Source organism: Pterocles gutturalis, unplaced genomic scaffold, assembly GCF_000699245.1.
Source record: "Pterocles gutturalis isolate BGI_N339 unplaced genomic scaffold, ASM69924v1 scaffold4253, whole genome shotgun sequence".
NCBI classification, from domain to species: Eukaryota; Metazoa; Chordata; class Aves; order Pterocliformes; family Pteroclidae; genus Pterocles; species Pterocles gutturalis.
The window spans coordinates 20647-45768 of NW_010122744.1; the positions used below are offsets into that span (position 1 = coordinate 20647).

A 25122-nucleotide genomic window follows, 5' to 3' on the forward strand; every position below is an offset into this window, starting at 1 on the left:
ATTGGGTTTGTATGATGGGGTTTTTTTTTGGGGGGGGTGGTTGCTACAGGGGTGGCTCCTGTGAGAAGCTGATAGAAGCATCCCTGGCTCCAACTTGGACATGCCTCTGGCCAAAGCCATTCCAATCAGAAATGGTGGGAGAGCCTCTTTGATAACTTATTTAAGAGGGGAAAAAAAGCACTGCTGGAACTGGCATCAGAGAGAGGAGTGGGATCTGGGAGAAACAACTACGCAGACATGAAGATCGGTGAAGAAAGGAGCGGGAGGAAGTGCTGGAGCAGAGATTCCCCTGCAGCCTGTGGTGAAGACCATGGTGAGGCAGGATGTCTTCCTGTAGCCATGGAGGGTAACAGGGGAGCAGATCTCCACCTGCAGCCCAGGGAGGACCCAACACTGGAGCAGGTGGCTGCGCCCGAAAGAGGCTGTGACTCTGTGGGAAGCCCATGCTGGAGCAGTCTGTTCCTGAAGGACTGCACCCTGTGGGAGGGACCCACGCTGGAGCAGTTAATGAAGAACGGCAGCCCATGGATAGGACTTGCATTGGAGAAGTTCATGGATGACTGTCTCCTGTAGGAGGGACCCCATGCTGAAGTAGGGGAAGAGTGTGAGGAGCCTTCCCCCTGAGGAGGAAGGAGCAGCAGAAACAATGTGTGATGGACTGACCACAGCCTCCATTCCCTGTCCCTTTATGGTGCTGGTGGGGAGGAGGTAGAGAAATTAGGAGTGAAATTGAGCCCAGGAAGAAAGGAGGGGTAGAGGAAAGGTAGTTTTGAGGTTTGAAAAATAATTCCATTATCCTACTCTGATTTGATTGGTAGCAAATTAAATTGATTTTTCCCCATATCAAGTCTGTTCTGCCGGTGGCCGTAATTGGTGAGTGATCCCTCCCTGTTGTTGTCTGGACCCACGAGGTTTTACCTTATTTTCTTCTGATTCTCCTCTCCATCCCACCGAGGGCAGGGAGGAGTGAGCGAACGGACGCATGGTACTGAGTTGTCAGCTGGGCCTAAAAAGGTTTTACCTTCTTTTCTTCTGATTTTCCTCTCCATCCCACCGAGGGCGGGGAGGAGTGAGCGAGCGGCCACATGGTACTGAGTTGTCAGCTGGGCCTAAACCACAACAAGAGGGTAGGGTGTGGATGAGTTGGATGCTAGAGTGCATCTCTGACTGTATTGTGCTAACAGCCATGGTGCCAATCCCTCAGGAGGTTAGTGGGATGTCAGTGTTGATTCAGGGTCCCCACAGTGACTTGGGCTTTGAGGGCTGCCTGGGGAGCAGAGGTGGGACTGACCTCCCAGCCACACCTGCGAGTGACTAATGCAAAGAGGTCTCATGGCTGCAGTACTTTAGCATGGGAGTGTTAAGTGTGCTTCCCTAATGTCTTCCCATAGTTGCGGGAGAGAAAGCTCTCCCCAGGAAAAAGTTCTCCAGAAGTCTGAAACTCTGCTCGTTGTACAGCTGAGTATGCTTCCTTTCCTTGGAGTACTCTGGATGGCTGTGGGTTGGAAGGATCCAGATCCACTTGATGGGAGATGCAAAGGCTGAAATTTTGTCCAGCTGTAAGTCATGTCTGTAAGCTACTAGGGCAGAAGGTGGCTGTCAATTAAACAGAGATTTTGAAAATATCCTAGGAATTTCTCCATCCAGAGAGGCATTCCCTTCCCCCCAGCCCCTTACCCTAAGTGACTGTAGGTGTTACTCTCTGGAAATATCTAGAGAGAAGCTGATCATAACAACAAGTCCGTGTGGGCCTCACAGCAAGATAAATGTTCCCTTTTTTTTGGTTTCTTAGCCCACAGGTTTGGCAATATTGTCAGATTCTCCCACTCCCACTCTTCTTGACACAATTGCCATGTCATTCTTTTCTTATACAAAGTGATAGCTCTACCTTCTCAACCAGCTTCAGACGCTGGGCTCTCACACGTGTGTTGGAGTAATTTTCTGTTCCTATGGATGAGTTTTGTCTGCTCAGCCCTGGAGGAAGAGAGATGCAAATAAGTCACTTTGTTTTATAGGCATGACTTCCATCAGGGATCTAGTGTGGAGAAAACTGTCTGGAAAATAACACTGAGTGGCTTGAAATGTGTATTATGGGCTCCTCTCTATGTAAGTGGGAGTGTGCACACTGCGGGGAGAGTTGCAGGAGGAAACACGAGTGCCAAAGGTGTGTTCTTCACACTTGACTGGCGGATTACAATGTCTTTCCATGGTGGTTCTTTCTGACTAGCTGTGGTGCTGTCACTGGGCTTTTCCAAATGGGGTGGGTTAGAGTTTGGGTGTAAATGCAACTGACAGCTAAGACAGCACAATGCTTTTGGAGACAACAGGTCCATTTGCAGATGCTAGTGAAGGAGTTCTTATTTTTCTTCCATCTAAATCCTCCAGACAATCATTTTATTGATGGAATGGATAATGCTGTGTCATTAGGGAGAGGAGGAGATAAAAATTGGTTTTGGAGCCAGGGGTGAAGGATTTGGATGGTAAAGTATGTTAAAGAGAAACCCCAGGTGGGTAATTTAGTATCTTCTGAGTTGGATTCTATTCTTAATTTATACAAGAATTTGATCCTTTTTCTGGATTAATATACATTTTTAAATACAAATGGTTTTATTTTACTTCTAGGACTTTCATTTTAGAACTGCCATCAAAGCTGAATAAGAAGGCATGCTTGATGTGTTGAAGAGGCATAACAGAACATTTCTTTTTAGAAGGGAAGGTAAAGCTGTTGTACTTCTGCTCTGTGGTAGTGCAGCAGGATTAGCCTTTCTGATTATCTATGAAATATATATAACATGCCAGTCATTCTAGTAGTTCAGCACCAAGAAACTAGGAAATTCATGAGGTCCATCGTTCAGTTCTCTCTGTCACTTTGGCCCAATGACTGGGTTTCTTTGTTTTTTCATCAACAACAATACTTCCGAAAGTGGCATCCTGGATTTTGTTGATTCGAGAACAAATTCAGCCTCTTTGTGACTTTTCTGAGGGAGGGAGGGTGAGAAGCTCCCAGCTCCTGTTGGGTTACTGAGCACCAGGCAGGGTTTACTTTGTTCTTTCTAGCACATGGGCGATTTTTTTTTGGGGGGGAACCCCCAAACAACCCCACAGCCAAAATCATGCCCTTCATTGTGCTTCACGCTCACTTTTACTTGGGATGAGGGGATTAGCTGCTGCTAAAGGCATTGGTCCATAAGAACATTTATTGTGTGAGTATGTTACAGGGCAAGTGGTTAAGCTATTAAAATTTATAAATTTACAGTCAGGTAGTTTTGGGGTAGAGAAGGAGGTTTGAAAAATATACTGTACGAATTTGTTCTGGTGCTGTTGTGAAGATAGTTTCTATTCTTAATGACTATTTGCGAAGTCACTACATGGGGAAGTTGACTTTTAAAAGGACAATGAGGAAAATTAAATTGTGTGTCTAGAACTGTCCTAAAAGTGGTGTCTGATCATTGATGTGCCACAGAGTATTTCATTTAAATGATAGAGCAGCTGTCAGTCCAAGCAGAGAGGCATTTGCTCTTTGCTGTTAGAAAAATCTCTGCTGCTAGCGCAAAGTTTTTTGGGGAGAAGCAACTGGAAATCTCTCGAGAAAGTAAGAAAGTGCTGTAATCACTCAGGAAAGGTGTGAGATGGATAATATGTCATAAAGAGTTACTCTCATTTGTTGAAGAAGCACTTATGCTCAAATTAGCTTGTTGATGGGCATATCAGAGAAGGTGCCTTTTGAGATTTGAGTGTGACTGCAATTGATTGTAGGAAAATGAAGAAGTGACACTAAACAACCTCTGTTTCTGAAGAGCAAATATTTTGAAATAAAAAGCTCCATTTGCAAAAAAAAGGGAAATAAATCTTTTATTTAAGAGAAGGAGACCTGTTTTGAAAGAGAAGGATCTATTATGAGAAGGTCAAAACAGAAGCATGGGTGAGAAAGGGCAAAGGTGTAGTTAGCAATGAGGTTTCCTAACTAGCAAAGGGCTGATAACTGTTTCTGAGAAAGTGTATCTTTACGTGGTTGGGCTTGTTTTCATTGTAGCAAAATTTTGGGGGAATCCTGGGAATCAGCACTGGTCCTCACAGGATGCTGAGGAGGATCATTGACTGCTGAACAGAAGCAGTGACTGGCAGCAGTCACATAGGTAGAGGTATGTAATTGAAGGAATAGTGGAAGGGGATAGAATAAATTTGATTGAGTTGTAAGCTGTTGGAAGTACAGTGATTGCTGCGGCAAATCTGATGAGCAGAAACACAACACTGAGAGCAAAAAAAAAGACCTAGGTACTCCAAGTCATCCTTCAAAAGCTAGTTAGGTAATTTACCAAGTATTTGATGACAACCTCAATAGGTCAGGATAAGGTGACAAAAGACCACAAAGGTAGACCCTTATTATGTAGTGGAAGTCAGAAAGGAACCAAGAGTTGCAAGAACAGTTGAAGTGCAGTTGCCTTTGAGGCTTTCATAGTTGCTGAAACAGACTGCTTTATGGTAGCAAGTCCTTTTTCTTGGTTAGGCTTTCCTTCTGCATATGCAACTCCAGTTGTGCAGGACATTGTTTTTTATAGAGTCTGATCTTAGGTATGTGATTACTAGCTTGTAAATGATAGCTCTTAAGTATCTGTTATTGCAAAGGGGATGGAAGGGTTCAACTTGGGGTGTGCAAGTGAAATTCCATGTAATTTCCATCAGCTACTGGGAATTAGGGAAAATTTAAAAGCAGTGCAAAAACTTTTACCTTCAAACTTGTGTCTTAAATGTGGGGAGAGGGTCTATTTTGGATCCAGAGAAAGAAGTGTTGATAGAGAGAATGGTCAGTGTTGTATCAGTGCTTGCTGGCTGTAGTTTATTCTAGAGAGCAGCAGTGGGACAGATTTGGCAATGGGGAGGCACTGAAGAGTCTAAATGTACTTGCATAGGTGGTCTTAAACTCAGTAAAACTGAAAATTGTTTAAACAACTACTGAAGTGTATGTATTAACTCCTTTTGAATTAAAGCAAAAAATGTTCAAATCAGTGAGTGACGGACTGAAAATCTGGTCTGCTGGGACTGTACATTGAATTTCCCCAGCTTTCCTTTGTCACAGGGGACAAACAATTCCATTCTTGGTGTCACAAGCAACTGAGAGTTAATTAACGCTTGGAAATTGCTTTGAGATCTTTGGGTGAAAAGCTATGAAGTTCTAATGATATTTGATTAAATGCAAAGAAAAGCAATGCTTTTCTCGGAGAATGATTAGAGTTTGAACTTCCATCACAAGGAATCATTTTCTGCTCTGGAGGTGGGCATGTTTTGATCAGCATTCTTATTCTGGGTGACAATGACTGTTTTGGTAGCAGAGATAAACAGACTAGGAGCAGAATTTGTGCTATGTGCCGTGTTGGTATAAAAAGCCTCCATCCCAACGAATGAGCAGGAGCTCAGCTTACCTGGTACATTCAGCTTTACATTAGGGCAAGCCTCCGTGTAGAACCTTCAGGGGTGTTCACTTAAATGGGTTCTTACCACACATGTGCAACTGGGTGCTACTTACCTTGGTCAAGAAAACTGATTTAAAACCACTTGGAAGGTATGGGGGAAAGCTAGCAAGAAAGAGGAACTTCCTGCTCTTCTGGTATAAACCAGGCTGTCCTCTTATTCCTCAACATTGAGTCGATGTGGACTGCCTTGCCAGTGGGGAGGAAGCTCTGCAAATGTCACTTGTCCTTCCCACATTGCCAGGGTCATGTAGCGAGGCATCTTTGGCTCAAGTGAGGCATAGGCTAAAAAGGCTGGGGACTGTCAGTGCTAGTCTTCTGCTGTTGCTAGCTTCAGGTGAAGCTTAGAAGAAACATCAGTTTTGGCTGGTGGTTCATGCTCTTTTCTCTTGCAACCCCACCTGGGAGAAGGTACAGATCAGACATTTGAATCCAGGCTGGTCTGTCTCCTATGAGTAGTGCTGATAGGTAATGTCAAGTGTAATGTTGATGAAGAGTGAATTGTATAACAGAACTGTTGTTTGTGTAGAATCAGACATGGTACCCAAATGACTGTGGGGAAGGAGTTTCCTCTACACTCAGTGATCCAGAGGTGTTAGCTCTCCCTACCCCCAGATACCATTCATCACAGGGGCTCCTGGGCATTTCTCAACTACTTCTGTTTCCTGTGACTCTGAGTGGTGATACACATTTTCTGTTCTACGGCAACAAGGAGGAAGATCTTTGGCTATTCTAAGAAAGGAGCTTTGATGGGAAAAAGAGAAACCTAATGTTTGTGTACACTGTTGATTAATTTAATGTTACAAGGTGCCAAAACACCTTCTCAAGCTATCTGCCAAATATGATCCAGAATTTCAAGCAACATGAAAACAAAATTTACTTCTGACAGTCTCGTAAAATTCTGTCCAAACAGGATTAGCCTTCCTTTCAATAGTGATTTTAAAAAAAAAGGTGGGGGGGGTAAAAAACACTTAAGGCTATTACTACAAAATATTGAGCTTCAGTGAGTAAATACTTGCAAGAATTTTGCAAGGATGAGTGAAGACTACATAGATAACAAACCACTTACTAGTACTTACAGCATCTGCTGCCCAATATCTCAAGACTATTCCTGTGGCTTCTGCTCTGGAAAGCAGCTCCACAGTGTTGGTCAGTTATTTGCTACCATACTACCAGTGGAGGAACTCAAAAGGTCACCTATGAAACTCTGTCAGTACTGGTAGAAGAACCATTTTTTTCCTATTACTTCTTTTAGACCATCCTTCCCAAAAGTTGTCACTGTGATGGTAGAGCCTGTTGTGTTTATATATCTTAACATTATTAATGGAGAAGTAGTTTTACCAAAAATAGCCTCTGTAGCTTAAATAGAAGATCCAATTGTGTAATTTATTTGCAAACACAGACTTTCTACTTAGTATATATTAATTCTAAAAAAGGGAAAGCCTGTCCGCTTTCAGATCAGTCAGTGGTGGAAGGCGAGTAAAAAGATTGGAAGGTTAAAGAGGAACTTGTTTTTGACTTTCTTTAATTTAAAAAAAAAAGAGGACAAAAAAGAAAAGCTGCTTTTCTGGGGAAGAGAACAAGCTGCAGGGCAATAGGGAGGAGGGTGCTGTCATGCCAAGTCAAAATTCAAAATTTCCAGTTTTACATAAACTTAATTCACAGTACTGGGAGCACCTTGTGAAATGAGAAATTAAAAAACAAAATGAAATTATTTTTGTGTGAGAACATGACCTATGGAGAGTGATGTATGCCAGATCCTGCTGAGGATAACCTGGCAACCTTGATCACCCTCCAATTTCAAAAGCCGTTTGGTATCACAGGAGCAAGGCAATAATATGTGAATGCTGAAACACCTGCAAATCAGGCTCAAGGAGCAATCAAAGTGTGATAAACATTAATTAGTATAATACCCAAACCCTTAATGGAGGAAGGAACATTGATTACACTATCTCGCTTGGGATTTCTTTCTGTCAGAGATGGTATATGATGACAGTTTCTGATTACATTTACTCAGACATGAAGTAAGACTTAAAAAACTGCTTAAAGATGAAGGAGAGAGAAGAGCAGAAAGCAAACAAGTTGGTCTTTCTTTGAGTGGTTGAATGTATTTGGCTTTTTATAGAAGCATGCATTTTTGCTTTTTGCCTTTCAAACTTTTGAGGTGAATTGGCATTGTGAAGTGGCTTTGAATGCTTCCCCGGATCACTGTAAACTCTAAGTGTCTTAGCAGCCTTTTGTTTGCTCTCTCCACTTCGCTCCTGTGATGTTGCCAGCTGCTGGGGCAGAGGCACTGCTTGGGAGTGGGGAAAGTGGGGCTTGGGCTTCTTACAGTCCATTTCTGACTGTGCTGGTCATTGCTGCTGAAGTCTGAGCTGGTTCTCTGCAGTGTGCAGGAATATCCATATGCAGTATGGCTGTTTGTAAAGCACACTCTAGTGCCTCGTAAAACACTATCCTTTGTTAGCCAGCCAGAACATACTCAGATATTCTAGCCTAGCTCTCTAGGCCTGCTTCAGTGTAGTGGATTGTACATCAAAGCTGAGTTATGGGTGCCCCAGGGGTGATGCATTGATGTTTCCCCATCACTTCAACAGCCTGAGGAGCTATAAAAGCCTGTGGCCTTTTTTCAAGAAGATTCTTAGACAAATTAAAACTTGAAAAAGTTTGAGATTTTCTTCTTCGCTGCACCATACAAGGAGAAGAGAGTAGTGACGTGCCTCTGGGTCCCAGGAAAGAAGCGGGTGAGGAAGGGGCTTGGTAGCCTGAGAAGAAAGGTGGACATTTAGCTCCCTCAGCACCATGTTCTGCTGCTGCTTTCATCGTGGAATTATGTCTCCGTTCCTCTGAGAGGTAGTTTGTCCTCACTTCACCAGTGGGTCTGTCACTTCTGGAAACCTACTGAAACTTGTCCTAGAGGTTTAGTGGCATCTCATTCATCAGTAGTGATATCATGCCAGTTTTGGCACCGGTGCTGTGAAAGGATGAATGGCAGCCAGCACTGTTATCTTCCCTTGTCACCCTGCTCCAGCACAAGCTGCTTGGAGAGTCTGAGAATGTAATAAAATACAAGAACCATAAACTCCATCCCTTCTAATTCATGCCTCCTGCAGTAAGGGAGGAATTCAATAAAAGCATGCTTTGTTGAGAGAAAAAAAAAAAAAAAGCATCTTTACTTTTAGGCAAAAAGCCAAGGTTTTATAGAACAAATTTACCAAATGTACCCTGAAGTTTAGAATAGCAATGTGGAGCATCCCCCTGCTATCTCTCAGGGCTGGAACCTGGGCTGGGAGGAGACCAGAAGCCTGACTTGCTGCAATGTGTACAGTCCTCATTCAAGGAAAAAGTAATTTAATACTTCGGCTGCCTTATCTTCCTGTAGGCAAAAAGCCAAGGTTTTATAGAACAAATTTACCAAATGTACCCTGAAGTTTAGAATAGCAATGTGGAGCATCCCCCTGCTATCTCTCAGGGCTGGAACCTGGGCTGGGAGGAGACCAGAAGCCTGACTTGCTGCAATGTGTACAGTCCTCATTCAAGGAAAAAGTAATTTAATACTTCGGCTGCCTTATCTTCCTGTGCAACTTCATTTCTCATTCTGCTCTGTAATGTTCTTTCTCCTTGGTTGATCACTTTTGTACTTCAGACATGAAGTTGAAGTTCTTTGGTATTCTAGAAAGGTTTGCTCCCAGCCTCTGCTGCCTCACTTTTCTCATTCACCTTGGTGTGGAGCTTGCCTCTGCTCTCTCCCACTTCCCAAGTTCCCTGTCACTTTTGGGTGATGTGTACGTGAACAGCAAAGGATCTTCTGCTGCTGTGATGCTTTCTTTCAGCTCAATTCTGCCTTGCTCAGCTACCTTTCTGGGAATCTGTTGGCCTGTCTTTAAATGTGCTCTGATATTAAACTTTTTGCTGATGTTGTCTGATGCTTAGAAAATATAGATGATAAAAACCAAAATTCTTTTTGGGCATTGTGGAGTGTTTGGAGACCCTCATAGAAATATAGTATTATTGCCAGTGCTGACACCTGACAGGCAATGTCCAGTGTCCTGGATGCCAGATTCCTAATGCCTCAAATCTTTTTCCTATGGGAGTAAGAGAACAGTAATTTTTTCCCCCATGAGCAAATGCGGATGCAGCAGAGGACATCTTTCAGTAGCCACCTGAATGTGATATTTATCTGAGGAGTTATAAGGAAATAATGGGAAGTGATCTGCTCCATGGCTGCAGATGGGACAGAGCATACAGGGCCAGCAAGGGAGGTGGTGGGGTGGGAGGAAGTAGTCTCGGGACCTGCTGTGGGTGTTGGAGAGAGTTGCCTCTAAAATGGAGAGGAGCTCAAGGCAGCAGAATGAGGCTTTAGGAGAAAGGAGAAATGAGAGGGGGCTTGACTAAAACAAGATTCCAGAGGGACAAGAGAATGTGAAAGCTTGAATCAAGGCAGCTGAAAGATTGGCTTTAATATCTGCTTAGATCAAAAATAAAAGTCTGTATGGATTAAGAGATAATCCACTAGATAGATTTAATCTGCCACATGTATTACTTCCTCAAAGAAAATCATTGGGAGGGGAAGGTTAGTTTAGTTCAGTGCCCAGGATTTGAAGGCAGATGATATATCATTTCTTCTGCAGACCCCTTTTCACTTGTCCCGAAGCATGCATCCTACCCGAAGGGAGGGGCTGTCGCTCTACACCTCCCACTTCTTTGCGACTCCAAAGTCACATTGAATCTAACTAAAGGGGTTTCTCAAGCGGAAAAGAGCACCGAGAGCAAAATAGCACAGCAATGGCTAATAGGATAGGCATGGGGTATGTTCAGATACTGGTGATGGTTTTGGCTGTCTGAGCTCAGGGTTCTGAGGGGCAGTAACGGGCCATTTTATTAACACTTACCCCTCTTGTCCTGATTGCGATTGCCTTTCAAACAAACACCACTCAGTAACACGCTCCTTCTTAAATGGAGGTTGAGGTCTGAATGCCACCTTGCTTCAAACACTTTGCCCCTGAAATCCTTGGAAACACTCCTCTCCATCCCCTCCTGTTTCCTTTACAAACACCAGGTTGACTCATTGGAGTAAGGCCAGTTTCCACAGCAGCAGAAATACTAAAATTGCTGGAGGACATTTGAACATAAAGGGTTTTTTTTCCATGTCAATATCGTATATTGTCTCTTTTAACTGACAAAAGCAACTGTATCTTGAACTGTACATGCATAACAGTCATGAACTTTTAGGAGCCTGTACATGTGATGGAATTTGGATTAGTTGGATTGAGGAGGTTTAATAATTTTTTTTCATAGTTATCTTGCTCAGCAACAAATAAATTAATTCTGTAGACTGGTATGTATTCCTTCTGTGTTGTGGGTGTGCATCTGTACCATCTCAGGTGAAGGTTTTTGGCAGATCTCCTAAGGTCAGAGGGATTTGGCCTGTCAAATCCTAGAGTGAGAGATGACAGGAGGAAGTACAGGGTGCCTCAGGGAAGAGCCATCATGGTTTGAAACACCTGAGCTGGCACTGGACAACTTCCCCAGTCTGTGCTGGAAGCAGGCTGTCTGCCTGATACTGTCCTTTTATGGGGGAATGGGATCTCTTGTGTTTGTATCTGGTGAGCAGAAGGGATGGATGAAGCTATAGACGTCTTCTCTCATTCCGTTCTGGATGTATCATTGCTGTTGCAGCTAGGCCATAGTAACTGCCAGTCACACACTGTTTTTAGGGGCACCTCCTTTTTCCAGAAGTTCCTCAAACAAGGAAGATGTATGCAGTGCTGTGGGCTGAGAGGCACTTTGCTTTCTGTTCTTCCCCTGATGCTGTCCAGGCATTACAGGAGGTGTTAGTACTCTGCACCAAGAAGCACTTTGGAATAGCCAATGCACTGCCTATGTTTGGTGGGGGTGTAAAGGGAGTTGTGGCAGTGCTCCTCTCCTAAACTGGGTGTCTTAGAGGATGAATGTTAAATGTGGAAGTGGTTAAGGGTGAAAGCTAAGGATAACTGGGATTCCTCAAAAACTCCTTTGCTTCTTCATAGCTAGTGAGAGAGTGAGTGTGGGAAGGGAGGGGAAGAGGTTGGTACCTGGTGAGGCATTAGGGATAACATGGGGCAGGAAAGGGAGCAAGGGCAGCATTTAACTGCCTCACTTGACCCACTCACATTCATGGAGTGGGAGGGAGGAGAATGGTTAGTGGTTTCCAGGCCTGAGTTTGCATAACTATTTGCTTAGTACTTTCTTCTGGGAGAGGAATGAGTGTTTGGTCAGCCCCTGAGAATTGTGTATGGGAGTCAGCAGGGTGCTGGCTAAAAGGCAATTGATACCTTGCTCTTATTTGGAGCTTCAGGAAGGCTTTGTTGAGCTCTTCTAGGAGAGGTCTACTCACAGGTGAGAGGGAAAATTGCATCATTGATTTGAGGAAGAGAGGCAAAGCAGAAGTAAATGACTGATATTTTTTTCAGCTTTGAAGGAAGTAAAAGTAGTTGGGTGCCCCCAGGAGCAGTGCTGGAAACAGTGTCAGTCAATACAATTATGAAAAACCTAGAAAAGAGGTGAACTGTGAGGTGGGAAAATTTTCTGGGAGAGCAGTTAGGGAAGATTTAGGTCCTTCCAAGGCGTCTCATACTTCAACAAAAGAAAAGCAATGGGACAGCCCTATGACACATGAAATTTGCTGCAGACAGGTCCTAGGAAATGCACACTGAAAGGAACAACAGAAACTACTCTGAGAACCTATCAAGTGTATAAGCGATACTTAATCCACTGAGACAGAGGGAGGATGTGAGAAGGAAATCATGAACAGATTTGTACTTGGTGTTGGTACAAAATACAAGCTGTTAGGCTGTATTTAAAATAAAAGGATGGGGAAATGGAGACTAATTCCAAGAGGGAGAATCTCATGAGGTTCAGTTTTGTTCATCTCCCACTCCAGAAAGAATAAAGTAGAAACAGGCTGTGTGCTCTCCTGCCATATGCATGAGGGATTTTCATGCCTCCAGAAAGAGGGGAGCATGGCTATAAACAAACAGAAACGCTTAAAGCTGTTTAGAGAAAGAAGTGGGGGTCTTTCAGAATGATACAAGGTGCATAGGCTGCTTGTACTTCCTGTTTCTTTGCTACCTACAATGGGGGAGCTTTAGTGGAGTTCATTGCTCTGCTGTAATAGGGAATGTGCTGCACAGAGTGAAAATACTTGAAAAGACAGGTTTGGTACAGTTCGAAAATGGGAATCATGGATCACTGCTGCTGTCAACTTTGTTACTAAAAGGAATTATACAGAGTGGAAAAAAAGCATGGGAGCTCTCAAAAGCAAAGAGAGACTTCTGGTGAAATTTAAAGACAATACTTGAGATTGATTTTTACAGGCACAAAATGATCCCATGGAACTCACTGCTACAAAACATTGATGAAGTGAGGTGCTATCTCTCCTGATGGGTTATATAGCCATAAAAATATCTTTTGCTGGTTTCATTAGATGGGTGAAGATTCAGAAAAATCTTCAGCTTTTGGACTTGAAGCTGGGTAGATCCTGCTAGTTACGCATGGGGAAGGAAGGTCTCTTCTGAGAAAGTGACTCCATAGTTACCTGTAGCTGATGCCTGGTTCCAGTGTCCCTCCTAGCCTCTGGTTGAGCCTGTGTGACAATTCCTGCAGCATGTGCACAGCAATGCTGGCAGTTTCAGTCATGCCCCTGGCTGCAAGGCGTCTGCTGTAAGCTTTGTGTGAAGAGAAAATGTCCACGTGGTAAATACAGAGGCACTTAGCCAGCGACTGCTATCCCCTGCTGCAACAGAGTGCTTTTCACCTCAGTCCCGAACCATTTTGATGCTGATTTAGTTATGCAAAAATAATGCAAGTTAGCCTGCTCTGTTGCTCCAGATGAGGACCTGATGATGTTTAACTGATGTGGAAACCAAACCACAAAGCTGCGAAGGACCACGGAAGAAGCCATGCAACAAACTGCTGGTATAGTAGGGGACAGGATAAGTAAGCCTTGTGAGTCCTGAACTCTGCTCACTAGCATGTGTTGCCTTTCAGTTTTAACAAGTTGTTTTTATTACAAATATGTTGGGAGTTGATAACGGGCTGTGGCTTTCTTGTCAGCAGTACCAGCAGAGAGGTGTAGGACTTGTGGCACTCTGGTGTTGCAAAAAAGCTGCAGTTCTCCATCTTTCTGTGCTCTTCCTCAAACAGCTTCAGGAATGTTGTGCTGTGAGTCACAGACTAGACCTACCTTCACGTTGGGAGTATGTAAAGCTCTCAATGGGACCGAGACAAGCATACCTCAACCAGCGTTATTTTGCCCTATGAAACAATCGAGTCCACTGAGATTTTACATCCTTCCCTGAGGGTCTGGGCGCTGGCTCTTGTTAAAAAATCTGTCTCTGGATTCTTCTCCTTAAGAAAGGTGCTTGCCTCCTAGGATCTCTCAGCGGGTGGAAGCCAGCCGGGCACAGCTTCAGGCAATCAGTGAGAGAGTCACACTTGCCCAAGCGAAGATTGAGAAGATAAAGGGCAGCAAGAAAGCTATTAAGGTAGTGACTTAGTGAAGGCTGCATGGCCTCCCTTGTTCCTTCCACCTTCTCTCTATACTCCTGATGTAAGCTCTGCAGAAGAACAGGTCCTTGGCTGCCACAGCTGCTGCCTGCTCACCTCTCCATGCCTTGCTGCTGAGCAGGGTTGTGATGAGAATCCCCTTCCTGACTTGGCCAATTTATTATTTTTAGACCCATGAGCCACACAGCTCTTAGCCTTATGAGGCCTAAATAAGTTGTTGCCCCAGCTTCTCCCTGAGAAAGACAAAAGGCGTGTGCTGAGCTAAGCCCAACGCCTTCTCACTTCAGGCTTGTAGATACTTTGGCTATTTGAATGAAAGTTGCTGTTAGAGAGCCTCTCCTTAGTGCACCTCAATCTTGTTGAGCTGTGTAAAACTGGTTAAAACCCTGCTTTCCCCATTCTCCCTCCATTTTATACAGTGTTTCAAATTCCCTTACTGTCTGTGGAAGCCTGTGATCTCTTAGTACTTAGGAGTTCTGGCACTTCCACTTCCTGAAGTGACAACCCATGCATGTTTGGGTCTGTGCAGATAGTGTGTACAAGCCTGTTGACACCAAGAATGTCCATTCCCACTGGCAGGAGAGATTGTGTGCCTTACTCCACTCCATGTCTTTCTGTAGTGTAGGATTGCCTAGTTGTTGGGATTTTTCAGTCCCTCCTTCTCTCTCCATAGGTGTTTTCCAGTGCCAAGTATCCAGCCCCTGAACGGCTCCAGGAGTACAGTTCAATTTTTGCTGGTGCAGAAGACCCAGCTAAACAGAAATGGCCAAGACACAAGATTCAGAGCAAACACCGAGTGCTGGATGAGAAAGCTCTGCAGGTAAGGAGGGGGAGAACAGACCTTGAGATGAGCAAGCAAAAAGAAACAGGGAGGCTGTTAGTCTCTTAGATGAATTAGACCAGAGCTTTAGGATATAGGCTGGGGGCAGAACATCTTTTCAGCTTGGCCTGTTGCCGGGGGTGTGTGTGTGAAGTCAGGCTGGGAAGCTTGCGGAGATGCCAGTTTGAGAGGTCCATGTCAGTACAAGACCTTCATGGAGTTGTTGAGTGCTCTGAGTGGCTGTTGGCTGCCAACTCTCCCGAGCAGTTCTATTCCCTGAAACACCACTATTCCCCACAGTGGTGCTGGTGGGTGCTGGCTGGCTGGGCTTAAGGCTTCATCTGTGCATAACAAGGCAGCTGGGATCAGGGTCATAATTGTTTAAAAAGTAGTTTCTGAAGGCTCTAATAAAAGAGATGGTGAGAAGGGAAAGGTAAAAGTGCTGTTAGTGTGTCAGGAGGAAAAAGGAGTCATTAGAACATTTCTCTGTCCCAAGAATGCATTGTGCTTGGGTGTTGTCCCTCCGTGGTTCCAAGCTAAGTTTTACATTTTGGAGGGGAACATAATTTTGCTTCTTTACATCTTTTGTTTGTGCTTTGTTTCTCTCTTATCTTGTGTTCAGCTGATGTAGGTTGCAAGCCCTTCAGAGAGGGGTGGAATCTCTCACTACCTAGCACAGTTAGGGCTTCCAGGTGTGCCCATAGCACAGATGTCTGCAGCTGGTGGTGTTGAAGGAGGTCCTGAAGTATTGAGTTCCCTTTTAGCCTGTGGATTGAGTGGCAGAGAGGAGCTTTTTAGGGAGGTCAGAAATGTGGGGAGATTGACAGGAAATGCCACCAAAGGAGTCTCCAACAATTTGGGTCAACATCCCCAAGCTGGAAGGGCAGGAAGAGTTGCTGTGTTTAAAGTTTAAAAGTTGCTGTGTATGCACTGCGATAGGAGTAGCAGATGTGCTCTTCCTGGCAGGTTAGGGATCAGCCTGACGACTTCCCTGTTCTCCACCCCTAAGGAGACTTCCTTCCTCATCCTTGTGTGCTTTGACCCAAAAATAAAGCTGCCACTGAATAATTTATCACACTAAACTTTTCTGAGTTTTAATGGAGTTGAGACCTCACACAGTGAGGTAGATAGGAATATTTCAGCCAGGCCAGGGAAGCAGGGTTGCTGGCCAAATGGACAGCTGGCAAACTCAAGCAGGGTTCATGCTTCTGTTTAGCCCTGGTAGTAGCATGGGGCAGAGCTGTGTGGGACCTGCACTGGCTGGCCAGGGGAGACTGGTTATGGTTGTGCTGTCTGGCTTGTGGCCCCATCCTATCAGAGCATGTAGGGGGAACAGAAGTAGGTGGTGAGTGGGCAGGGGAGATGGTCTCCCACCCTGAAGGGCTGATGCCCCTGATGTACAAGGGAGGGGACCAAGAAGAGCATCAGCTGGTAAAAAGCAGTGTCCCACAAAGAGCAAATTCTGTGCCCATCCAACTGGCCTGCTGGGTCCAGTGGGCTCTGTGTGCCCTTCCCCACAGCCCCTGCCATCTGCCTGCAGTGCCACCTCTTCCCTGTCCCAGGCGGTCTCTGTACCATTGCCATGTTCTGCCCTTTGTGATCCAGGCTGCCATCACTGTGGGGACTTTCTTGCAGGCCCCATGGGATGTTTGTATTTGTTCCTCCCCTCCTGTGACCCATCTTTCGATCCTCCCATGGGGTTGTTGATCTTTCTCTGGCTTTGCTGACTCTACCTTATAGAGTGGTCTTGTTACTTTTGCCAGGCTTACGCACGCACGAGCTCCTGCAGCCATTCTCAGGGGCAGGGGACACTGCTGTGCTGGCGAGTGGCTGTCAGCTGATGAACGATGGAGGGGCCTGCACCAGGAGCAGCTGGTGTGCTGAGTGGGGCTTGGTGCGTCCAAGCTCTGACCACATTCCGGGGGGACAGGCTCTTCTCATCCATAGCGGAGCACAGAGCCTGACATATCTTGCAGTAATGAAATGTGACAGAGGGAAGTCTAATGTTTGCATTGTTGCCCTCCTCAATTATTCAGGGCTTTCAGCAGAGGCTTGCTGACTGTTTTCACTTCTAATGAGGGCCTCTTTGCTGGGAGCAGTCACAGTGGCCTTTGCTAACTTCACTCGCACGCGCACACACACACACCCCCCCCACACACACCAGGAAAGCAAGCTCTGCTCGTGTCAGTTTGAGGGTAAGTGGTGGCAGCTTGTGCTCAGCAGTTAGGGTTTGTGCTGTGGGGGGAAAGCAGCTGAGTTAGAAATGAGAGTGTTTCTGCAGTTTATTTAAAAATGTTTCCCTCCTGGGAAATTCTCCTTTCCCCCTGCACATCCCAAGCACTGAAAACTCAGCTGTTGAGAGGACACTGTTTAGGCTGGTAAGGTAAGCACTGATGGATAAAAGTTCCAGAAACGGGGTCCTTGTGGTAAGCCTGCAAAGCCACTTGCTTTGCACATTGCTGTGGTCGCAGCTAGGCAGGGTTCAATGCTGAGCCAGCTGCAGCACTGTGGAGCTTCTCAGGTGCCAGGCACTGCCTTTGCATTGGGGCCTATGTCCAGGTGCTGCAAGTGCCCCTCAGAAGGCTGGAAAATTGGGTAGGAGACATGAACTGCCTGGGCTTGGGAAGAGGTCCAAGCAAAAGTCATGGTCCACTGCTGGAGCAACCTTGCAAGGCTTCAAAAATGTCAGTAACTTGGCATGTCCTGGTGAATTCTGCTTCTCTTGGAGTCCACCATGGGCGTGGGGAGGCTAAACCATCTTTTTGGCACTTGCTTGTCTTCAAGTGCTTTTCCAGCTAGCCTCAGCACACCTTTGGCGTGGGGGGAATGGGGTCTCTGGTGTAACACACCAGTTCCCTTTTGTAATAGTGTGTGCTTATTTAAATTTAAGAACGTAAGGGTGTCTTTATATGTTTTTAACTGTAGGGTCTTAGGAAGAAAAATGCCTAGAAATGCAGCGTCCTCAGGGATGTGATCCTGCCAGGTGCCAAACCCCAGGCTGGGGTGTTTGAGCATTCATGTGCCCTCCGTGACTTCAGTACGTTGAGGTTGTTGAACCTTTCTTCTAAGGCCTTAATGTCCCTATAAGAACACTAATTTTTAAATGGGATGTTAACTTGTGGAATGCACAGGTGCAGGATATTATTGACAGGAAGTAGCTGTTCTAAATTTCAAAACAGATCTAGGTACTTGAATAAGACTAGCACTTTGGTAGCATTTAAATTAAGAAGATTGTGTCGTGCCTCACGTTTCAGAGTAATGCTCATGCTTAGTGCTTTTTTAACTGCCTTAGATGAGACTTATAAGTAAATGTAGGTAATGGTTGGTTTCTCCCTCCGCCCTTAAAGTCACGCACAATCTTCCAGTGCAAATTGAAATCTACAAAGAGAGAATTAAAAAAAAATATATATGACTTGAGGGCTAAGTGTGTGTGAACAGTTCTAGCAAAAATGTCAGAATTTCCTCATGCTTAAAAAATTAAACATTGGGAAATTAATATTAATGATCAAAAGGACCTTCATTTCTGAATCTCTGCTTCTACAGTCTCTAAACAACAATTTATGTATTTTTGCCTACTTGCTGCTGTAAAAAAATCAAGATGTTTATTTCAATGTATTTTGCACAAGTTGGAATGTGTTATTGTGGGAAGAGAGTGGGACAGAATTTAAATCAAAACTTCCCAGGTTACAGTATTTTATAGACTCAGAGCATCATACAAGCTCTTAGTGGATTAACTGAGCTGTGACTAAGCCATTTCCCAGGATTTCTGGCTACCAAATTCAAGCCTGAAATTTCAATCAGCAGAAACTGCTTGTGTCACTGAGATGTGGTTTTAAAACTGAACAAACAGTGGTCTCCATTTCCCCCATAGAAGGACAAAGAGGGAAGAAGGACTCGGAGAAATAGCAGGGATGCTGGAAATAGGAAGCTGTGGACAGTATTTGAAGTGGTCATCTTCTGGTGAAAGAAGAAAACCACAAGAGTGGCCAATGATTTAAACTGAGAAACTGTCCTGGTTAGTGCTCTGGTTTCTTCTGGTATGAACACTTACACCTCGTAGCTCCCAGGCTGCTGCTTGTCCTAGTTTGTAAGGAAAGAACAGGAGTTGTGAAGGGGCTGAGGAAAGGTGTGGGGAGGGGTCTGGGGTGGAGGTTTGTCCATCCCAGGCTGTCTCTGGGTTCTGGAACTGATGCCTTTCCTCCCTCTACAGCAAAGCTTGCTGTGGGCACTGAGCTTCATCCCCTGGAGCATCTGGCAGCAGGCGCTGTCACGCTAGCTGAAACACTGGTCTGATCTGGGATGGCAATTCCTGTGCTCTATAAAAGTCAAGCAGTTCAGATGTAATAAGTCCTTTTCTAAAGGGAGCTCTATATATTATGCATGAAGTTTTAGAACCGAGAGAGGAGATTTCAGTTCATTAGAGTTGAAAACTCCTGCAAATCCCTCAGGCTTTGCAAAACCATCTGGCACATGTTCGACCCTGCGCATTCCCTTCTGCCTGATCTCTTGGCTAGTGCAGGCACTCTGTCTTTTCCTAACGTCTCTTTCCTTTGCCTTCCCTGCATACCCCACTGATGGGACCACATCTCTTAAAACATCAACTGAAGGCAGCAGAGGGGAGATAACAGAGATGTTTGGGGGACTCGGCTTGTGTGAAAATGTCTCATAGTTGGAGATGCTGTAAGAAATGCCTTTTAGACTGTGGTGTGTGATCCTTGCCTCTAACTGTAGAGCCTGAGCGGTGGTTTTATTTTGGTGGATCCTTGCCATAGCAACACCTGTTCAATATGACCCATCCATGACACCAAAAGCACATGACATGAGTCTGAACCACTGAGATTTGTCTTGAGTGTGAGGTTGCAATGTTGTCTGTGTGCTTCCTTGCTCAAAGGGAGGTGAGGAGAGAGTAGTAAGGTTCCCAGACCATGCAGTGGATCCAGCAGTGTGGGTCGTGGTGGCTGTGGAGAGCTGTCCCAGCAGCTGTGGTTTTAGGATCTTACCACCTGTTATCTGTCTTCTTGCAGGAGAAGCTCAAGTACTTCCCTGTGTGCGTGAGCACCAAAGTTCACCAGGAGGATGACGCAGAAGAAGGCCTTGGCAGCCTCCCCAGGAACATCAGCTCCCTCAGCTCCCTGCTGCTCTTCAATACCACTGAGAACTTGTGAGAGCTGGAGCAACATTATGCTGCTCACCTGCCCCTGCTTGTCCTCAGAGCTTTCCTTTCTCCAGGGGCAGCAAAAACTACTTGCTTTCCTGGGGTCTTACATACCAGGCTCCTGTTAGGATGGGGTTTAGTACCTCTCTGTTGGCTTACAGCTAGCAACCTTTTCTTCCTCAGTCTTCCCTTTGGGTGGAAGTAGTTGTTTTGTCTGCACCTGATCCTTCACTCACCTGCTTTCAACTTAGTTTTGCACTCCGCTTCCCTGACTTAGTTTTTCCTGTCATCCCTCTGTAATTTCTTTCCAGCCTTGGGAAATACTGTCACTCCTTCTCTTCTCTGCCCCATGTGCCAGCCTAGGTACTGCTCCTTCTCCTGATGAGTCCTCACAGCAATGCTTTACTACTCTTGCTGCTTTAATGTCTCCACTGCCTCCATCACTGCAGTTCCCTTTCCCGTTGGGCTTTGCCTTATGGTTCCTCTTTTTGCTCATATTGAAGAGCTTCTTTAAGCCCTTCTTGAGCTTTCAGCTGCTGGACCTCCTTTTTCTTCTCCTGACTCATGGATTATTTCCCCTCTTTGTCTTTCCTCATGGACCTTGAGTGACAAGTCACCAGGAGAGACTGGTGTCCTGCTGCAGGCTGTAGGATGGTTTCAGGCCAGGTGGTGGGAAGGGGAGAGCTTGATAATGATGGCAGTGCAGCGGGGCTTTGCTTTAGGAGGAATGTGGAGGCTGTGCTAGCAGGCTGAGGAGCTGATCTCCTACTGATTGTGGAGGGGTGAGGCAGGAAAATGGGGCTAAAAGAAGGAAACTGGGAGGCCCAACATGTTCCACCTTCGTTGAGTTGGGAGGTCTCCACCTTCAAGGCCTTCTTGGGTATGCTGTTTCTTCTGGCCTTGGCTCTTGAGGTGGCATCACTGAAATACTTGTCCTCTACACTTAGGTACAAGAAGTATGTTTTCCTGGATCCTCTGGCTGGAGCAGTGACCAAGACCCATGTGGCTCTGGAAACAGAGACAGAAGAGAAGCTCTTTGATGCTCCCCTCTCCATCACCAAAAGGGGACAGCTGGACCGACAGGTGAGATGCAGCTGTGGGGATGCAGCTGCTTCCCCTTCAGAGGATTGTGCTCAGCTCTGAGAGGAGAGGGCTTCTGTAGGGTAGAGAGGAGGTTGAATAATGGCCCCTCATAGGAGGCTCCATCATTTGATCATCTGCCTTGTACTAATTCCTGAGCCTTGGGAGGAGTCTGAGGGTGAGGTGCCACTGCTAGAAGGTGCCTGAGAGGAGGTCTGATCCCCATCATTCCTGTTGGGAAGGGGTGCCTGCTGGTGCAAACAGAAGGCTCAGCCAGCCTCAGCAAAGGGTTTGTGGTTGGTGTAGACCTGGGGCAGGCAGTGCACCAGCCCACCTTCCCCAGCACATGACCTTGTAGCCAACACCTTGTAGTGGCTGTACCTGGAGCTTTGCTGGTGTGTGGCTGAATGTGTGGTTTGGGGCTGGGGAAAGGAGCCTGGGAGCCATTTACTCATCATGTTGGACTGGAGGAGATAGCAGCGTGTATAGCAAACAAAACCCTTTATTCACAGTGCAGCTTTGGTACTGTTTTGCGTGTGTTAAAAACAAACCCAAACCTCTGTAACTACTTGGCTGTGCTTCTCCTGCATCTTAATCTCAGAAACCGTTCAGGCACCGTTCTCTTCTGGAGGAGATGGGCATGGCTTATATGTAAGCTGCAAAAGTTAGTGCATGAAACCTTTAGAAGAGAGAGTCCACTTGCAGGAAACTAGGAAGAGTCCAGCACCTCTTCCTCTTCCTGCCTGTTCTGAGCCTGCTCTACAGGCTGTAACCTCTGAGCACGGGGGAACTGTCACAGGACAAGAGCACAGAGTTGTAGGAGTAGCTGATGAGTGGCCACTGTACCAAGGCACAGAAGCCCAGATCTGACTGCTGCCCAGGCTGTTCTCTGCAGGACCCCTGTTTGTTGCAAGGGAAAGCAAGCACATAGTCACTGCCATATTTTTTGTTTTGGGTTTCTTTTAGGTAGCTGAAAATTACTTCTACGTGCCAGATCTGGGCCAGGTCCCTGAGATTGATGTGCCGTCCTACCTGCCAGACCTGCCTGGCATAGCTGCAGATCTCATGTACAGTGCTGATCTGGGCCCGGGCATCGCACCGTCTGCCCCTAGCAGTGCTATTCCAGAGCTGCCTACTTTCAACACCGAGTCAGTGGAACCTTTGCAACGAGGTATTTCCACTCCCTGATCCCAGGACCCTGGGAAGGAGGAAGGCAGGGATTGCTAGAAGATGGAGACAAGGAAGAAAGTCCCTTGGTGGAGATTTCAGGATGGATGTTGGAGATAACCTCTGGCTTGAGCTTGGGCCTGAGTCAAAGCTGCAGCCTGCTCAAGTACTGGCTAGATTCTGGGCCCCGTACCTCCCTCACCCTCTGCATGTCTAGGGAGGAGGGAGCATGGGTGTGCAGGGATTGGCCTTGTGGCAGCCTGGTAGGATGCCCTTGGAAGAGTGATATGCAGCTGGGGGAGGGGGGGACAAAGTAGGGGAATCTCAAACCCTACCTTGGCCCTGCCTGCTGTTAAGAGATGCTGTGCAGGGTGGGGGTGCTCTGGTGTGTGCCGAGGACTCCGATCTGTTGCCGCTGAGGCGTGTGAAGCTCTGAGCTGAAGCTCTCAGTGTGCTGTCCTCTGGGACACTTTAGATGCAACTTCTTTCATCTTTCAGACCTTCAAGATGCTGAGCTATTGCCGCCTCCTCCCCCACCACCTCCCCCACCGCCTCCTGTTATGCCATCTACTGTGCCTCCTCCGCCACCCCTGCCCCAGCCCACAAAGCCCACCCAGACAGCGAGCGAGGACAGCAGCAATGCAGTGCCTGCAGGTAAGGGTTGGGCAACTCCACAGCTTCACCAGAAGAATCTAAATCTGGCTCCTTGGCTTCAGCCCATGTCCTTGGTTGGTTCCCTGTGGCTTCCCCGCATTCCAGCAGAGGAGGGAAGAAGCTGTGGTGGGAGGGGAAGCTGCTCCTGCCTGCCTGGGAGCTGCAAGCCTTCAGCTCCCCCTTGGCAGGGCTGCTGCTGGCTGGGCTGAGCGTAAGCCTGTCACTGAGAAGTGTCAGTCCCCAGCTCACTGCCCCAGGCAGAAGCTGGCAGGGTATTGGAGCAGCCCTTTCCATGGGGATTTGGAGGGGCCTGTAGCTGGTGCACTGACCTGCAGCTGCTGCCTGTCCTTCCTGTCCCTGCAGCTTTGGTCCAGGGAGCCCCAAAGGAGGTGGTGAACCCCTCTACTGGACGTGCCAGTCTCCTGGAGTCCATCCGCCAGGCCGGTGGCATCGGGAAGGCTAACCTCCGCAGTGTCAAGGAGAGGAAGCTGGAGAAGAAGAAGCAGAAGGAACAAGAACAAGGTGCTGAGGCTCTTGGGCAGAACTGATCTGCCTTGCTCTCTGCCCCAGGTCTGGAAAGAGACAGGCAAGCTGGGAGCACAGTGAACATACAGAGGGGAAAAGCGTTGTCTCTCCTCAGAGGCTGCTGTAGGTCTTGAGCGTTTCCCATTCAGCCAAAGCTCTGTGAACTTGCTAAACCTCATCTGCCAAAAGGGCATTCATATTCTTACTGGAGACCCAGTCTGTCTCAGGGCACGCGTAGAAGTTTCACCTGTGCAGCATGGGGACAGACACACAAAGGAAACCCTGGGGCCAAGAGGGCAGGGCTGAGCTGTTTTGAGCATGCTGGTTTAGGTAGCTGGGGAGGGTATTGATGGAGCTGGTTGGGCAGAATGAGACTGCAAATGCCCAATCCCTCTTGCTCCTCAAGGAATTCCACTCTTGGATTTCCCCAGAAGATGCTGTTACCTTGTGGTGCCAGGTGTTTTCCAGACATGAAACTGGACTATAGCTGGGAGAAATTAGGGGTGGCATACAAGGTTAGAGGTTTGGTGGGGTTTTTTCTTTAATCTGCAGGCAGTATTAAGGAGAATGCTTTTGCCATGGTGCTAGGTGCAGACTGATGCTGCTTATCTGACTTGTGGGGTTTTGCTCTGTTTCAGTGAGAGCTACGGGACAAGGTGGAGATTTGATGTCAGACCTCTTCAACAAACTGGTGCTGAGGCGCAAAGGTACTGTCCTGCAGAGTGGGCTGCTCCTTCCTTGTAGGAAAGAGGGAGAGACCTTTCTGGCATCTCAGTTGTCAGACACAGCCCTAGGACCAGGAACAGACATTTTCCCTTGCATGTGTGCCACAGCACAGCTGGGAGTGCCTTTACAGAGGGTGAGCAGGGGAATCTCCACCTCAAGTCCAGCTGGAGGCACTGGAGGAGGCCGTGTGTCTGAGGCAGAGGATGGACTCTGAAACTGCCTGTGAGGGAGGGACAACGGTGTCTCTTTTTAATTCAGTGCTGGGGCAGCTGGGCCCTTCACTTGAGTTGCTCCCAGGCCTTGGCAGGTACCCTGGGTGTTTAGGGCCATTGTCACCCCTCATGCCTGGCACAAGGGGGCATGGACTGGCTCAGGTGGAGCATTAGTTACCTGAGCCCTTGTGCAGGGCTGTGGGGTGGGGGTGGAGTGTGTTGGCTGTTCTGCTTGCTGTGGTATGAGGTGTGGTTTTACCCTTGTCTTTACTGAGCTGCCAGTGTTCTCTAGTCCCCAGCTGTCACTCACTGGTGCTTTTCCTTTCCTCACAGGTATTTCGGGGAAAGGACCAGGAGCGTCTGGAAATCCTGATGCTCCTACAGGTCCTGCTGGTGCTTTTGCTCGTATGTCAGACTCAATACCACCCCTCCCACCCCCACAGCAGCCTGCGGGTGAGGATGAGGATGACTGGGAGTCATAGATGGGGGCAGTTGAGCGTCCGTGTGAATCCCAGGACTCTTGAACTAAGCACCTTTGAGAGACACCAGCCTGTGGAAGTACCTCCTGGACGGTGGGCACTGGCAGGGTGGGGGACAGTGTTGTTTCTTTTTGAAGAAGAGCAGGAGCAGCAGGAGCTAAGTGCTGCTGAGGTTTTAGCTATTAATGAGGGTTTTTATTTGGCTGTTCTGTACCCCAAATACTGCATTCCCTCTTGAATGCTGCTGTGGCTCATGCTGGCACAATAAATCCTGCCCTAGACAGCAGGC

General features: G+C 46.7%; 1 protein-coding gene across 1 annotated transcript in view; it reads left to right on the forward strand.

Moving 5' to 3' along the window:
- Positions 1–24866, forward strand: part of LOC104464777 (WAS protein family homolog 1-like) — a 33158-nt gene extending 8292 nt beyond the window's left edge. The window contains 9 exon segments of the mRNA XM_010077604.1: positions 13882–13993; positions 14689–14835; positions 19860–19996; positions 20938–21073; positions 22037–22241; positions 22736–22891; positions 23255–23413; positions 24055–24123; positions 24688–24866. Of these exon segments, the coding sequence (XP_010075906.1) occupies positions 13882–13993; positions 14689–14835; positions 19860–19996; positions 20938–21073; positions 22037–22241; positions 22736–22891; positions 23255–23413; positions 24055–24123; positions 24688–24836 (1270 nt within the window). The 3' untranslated portion in view covers positions 24837–24866.
- The last annotated feature ends 256 nt before the right edge of the window (positions 24867–25122 follow it).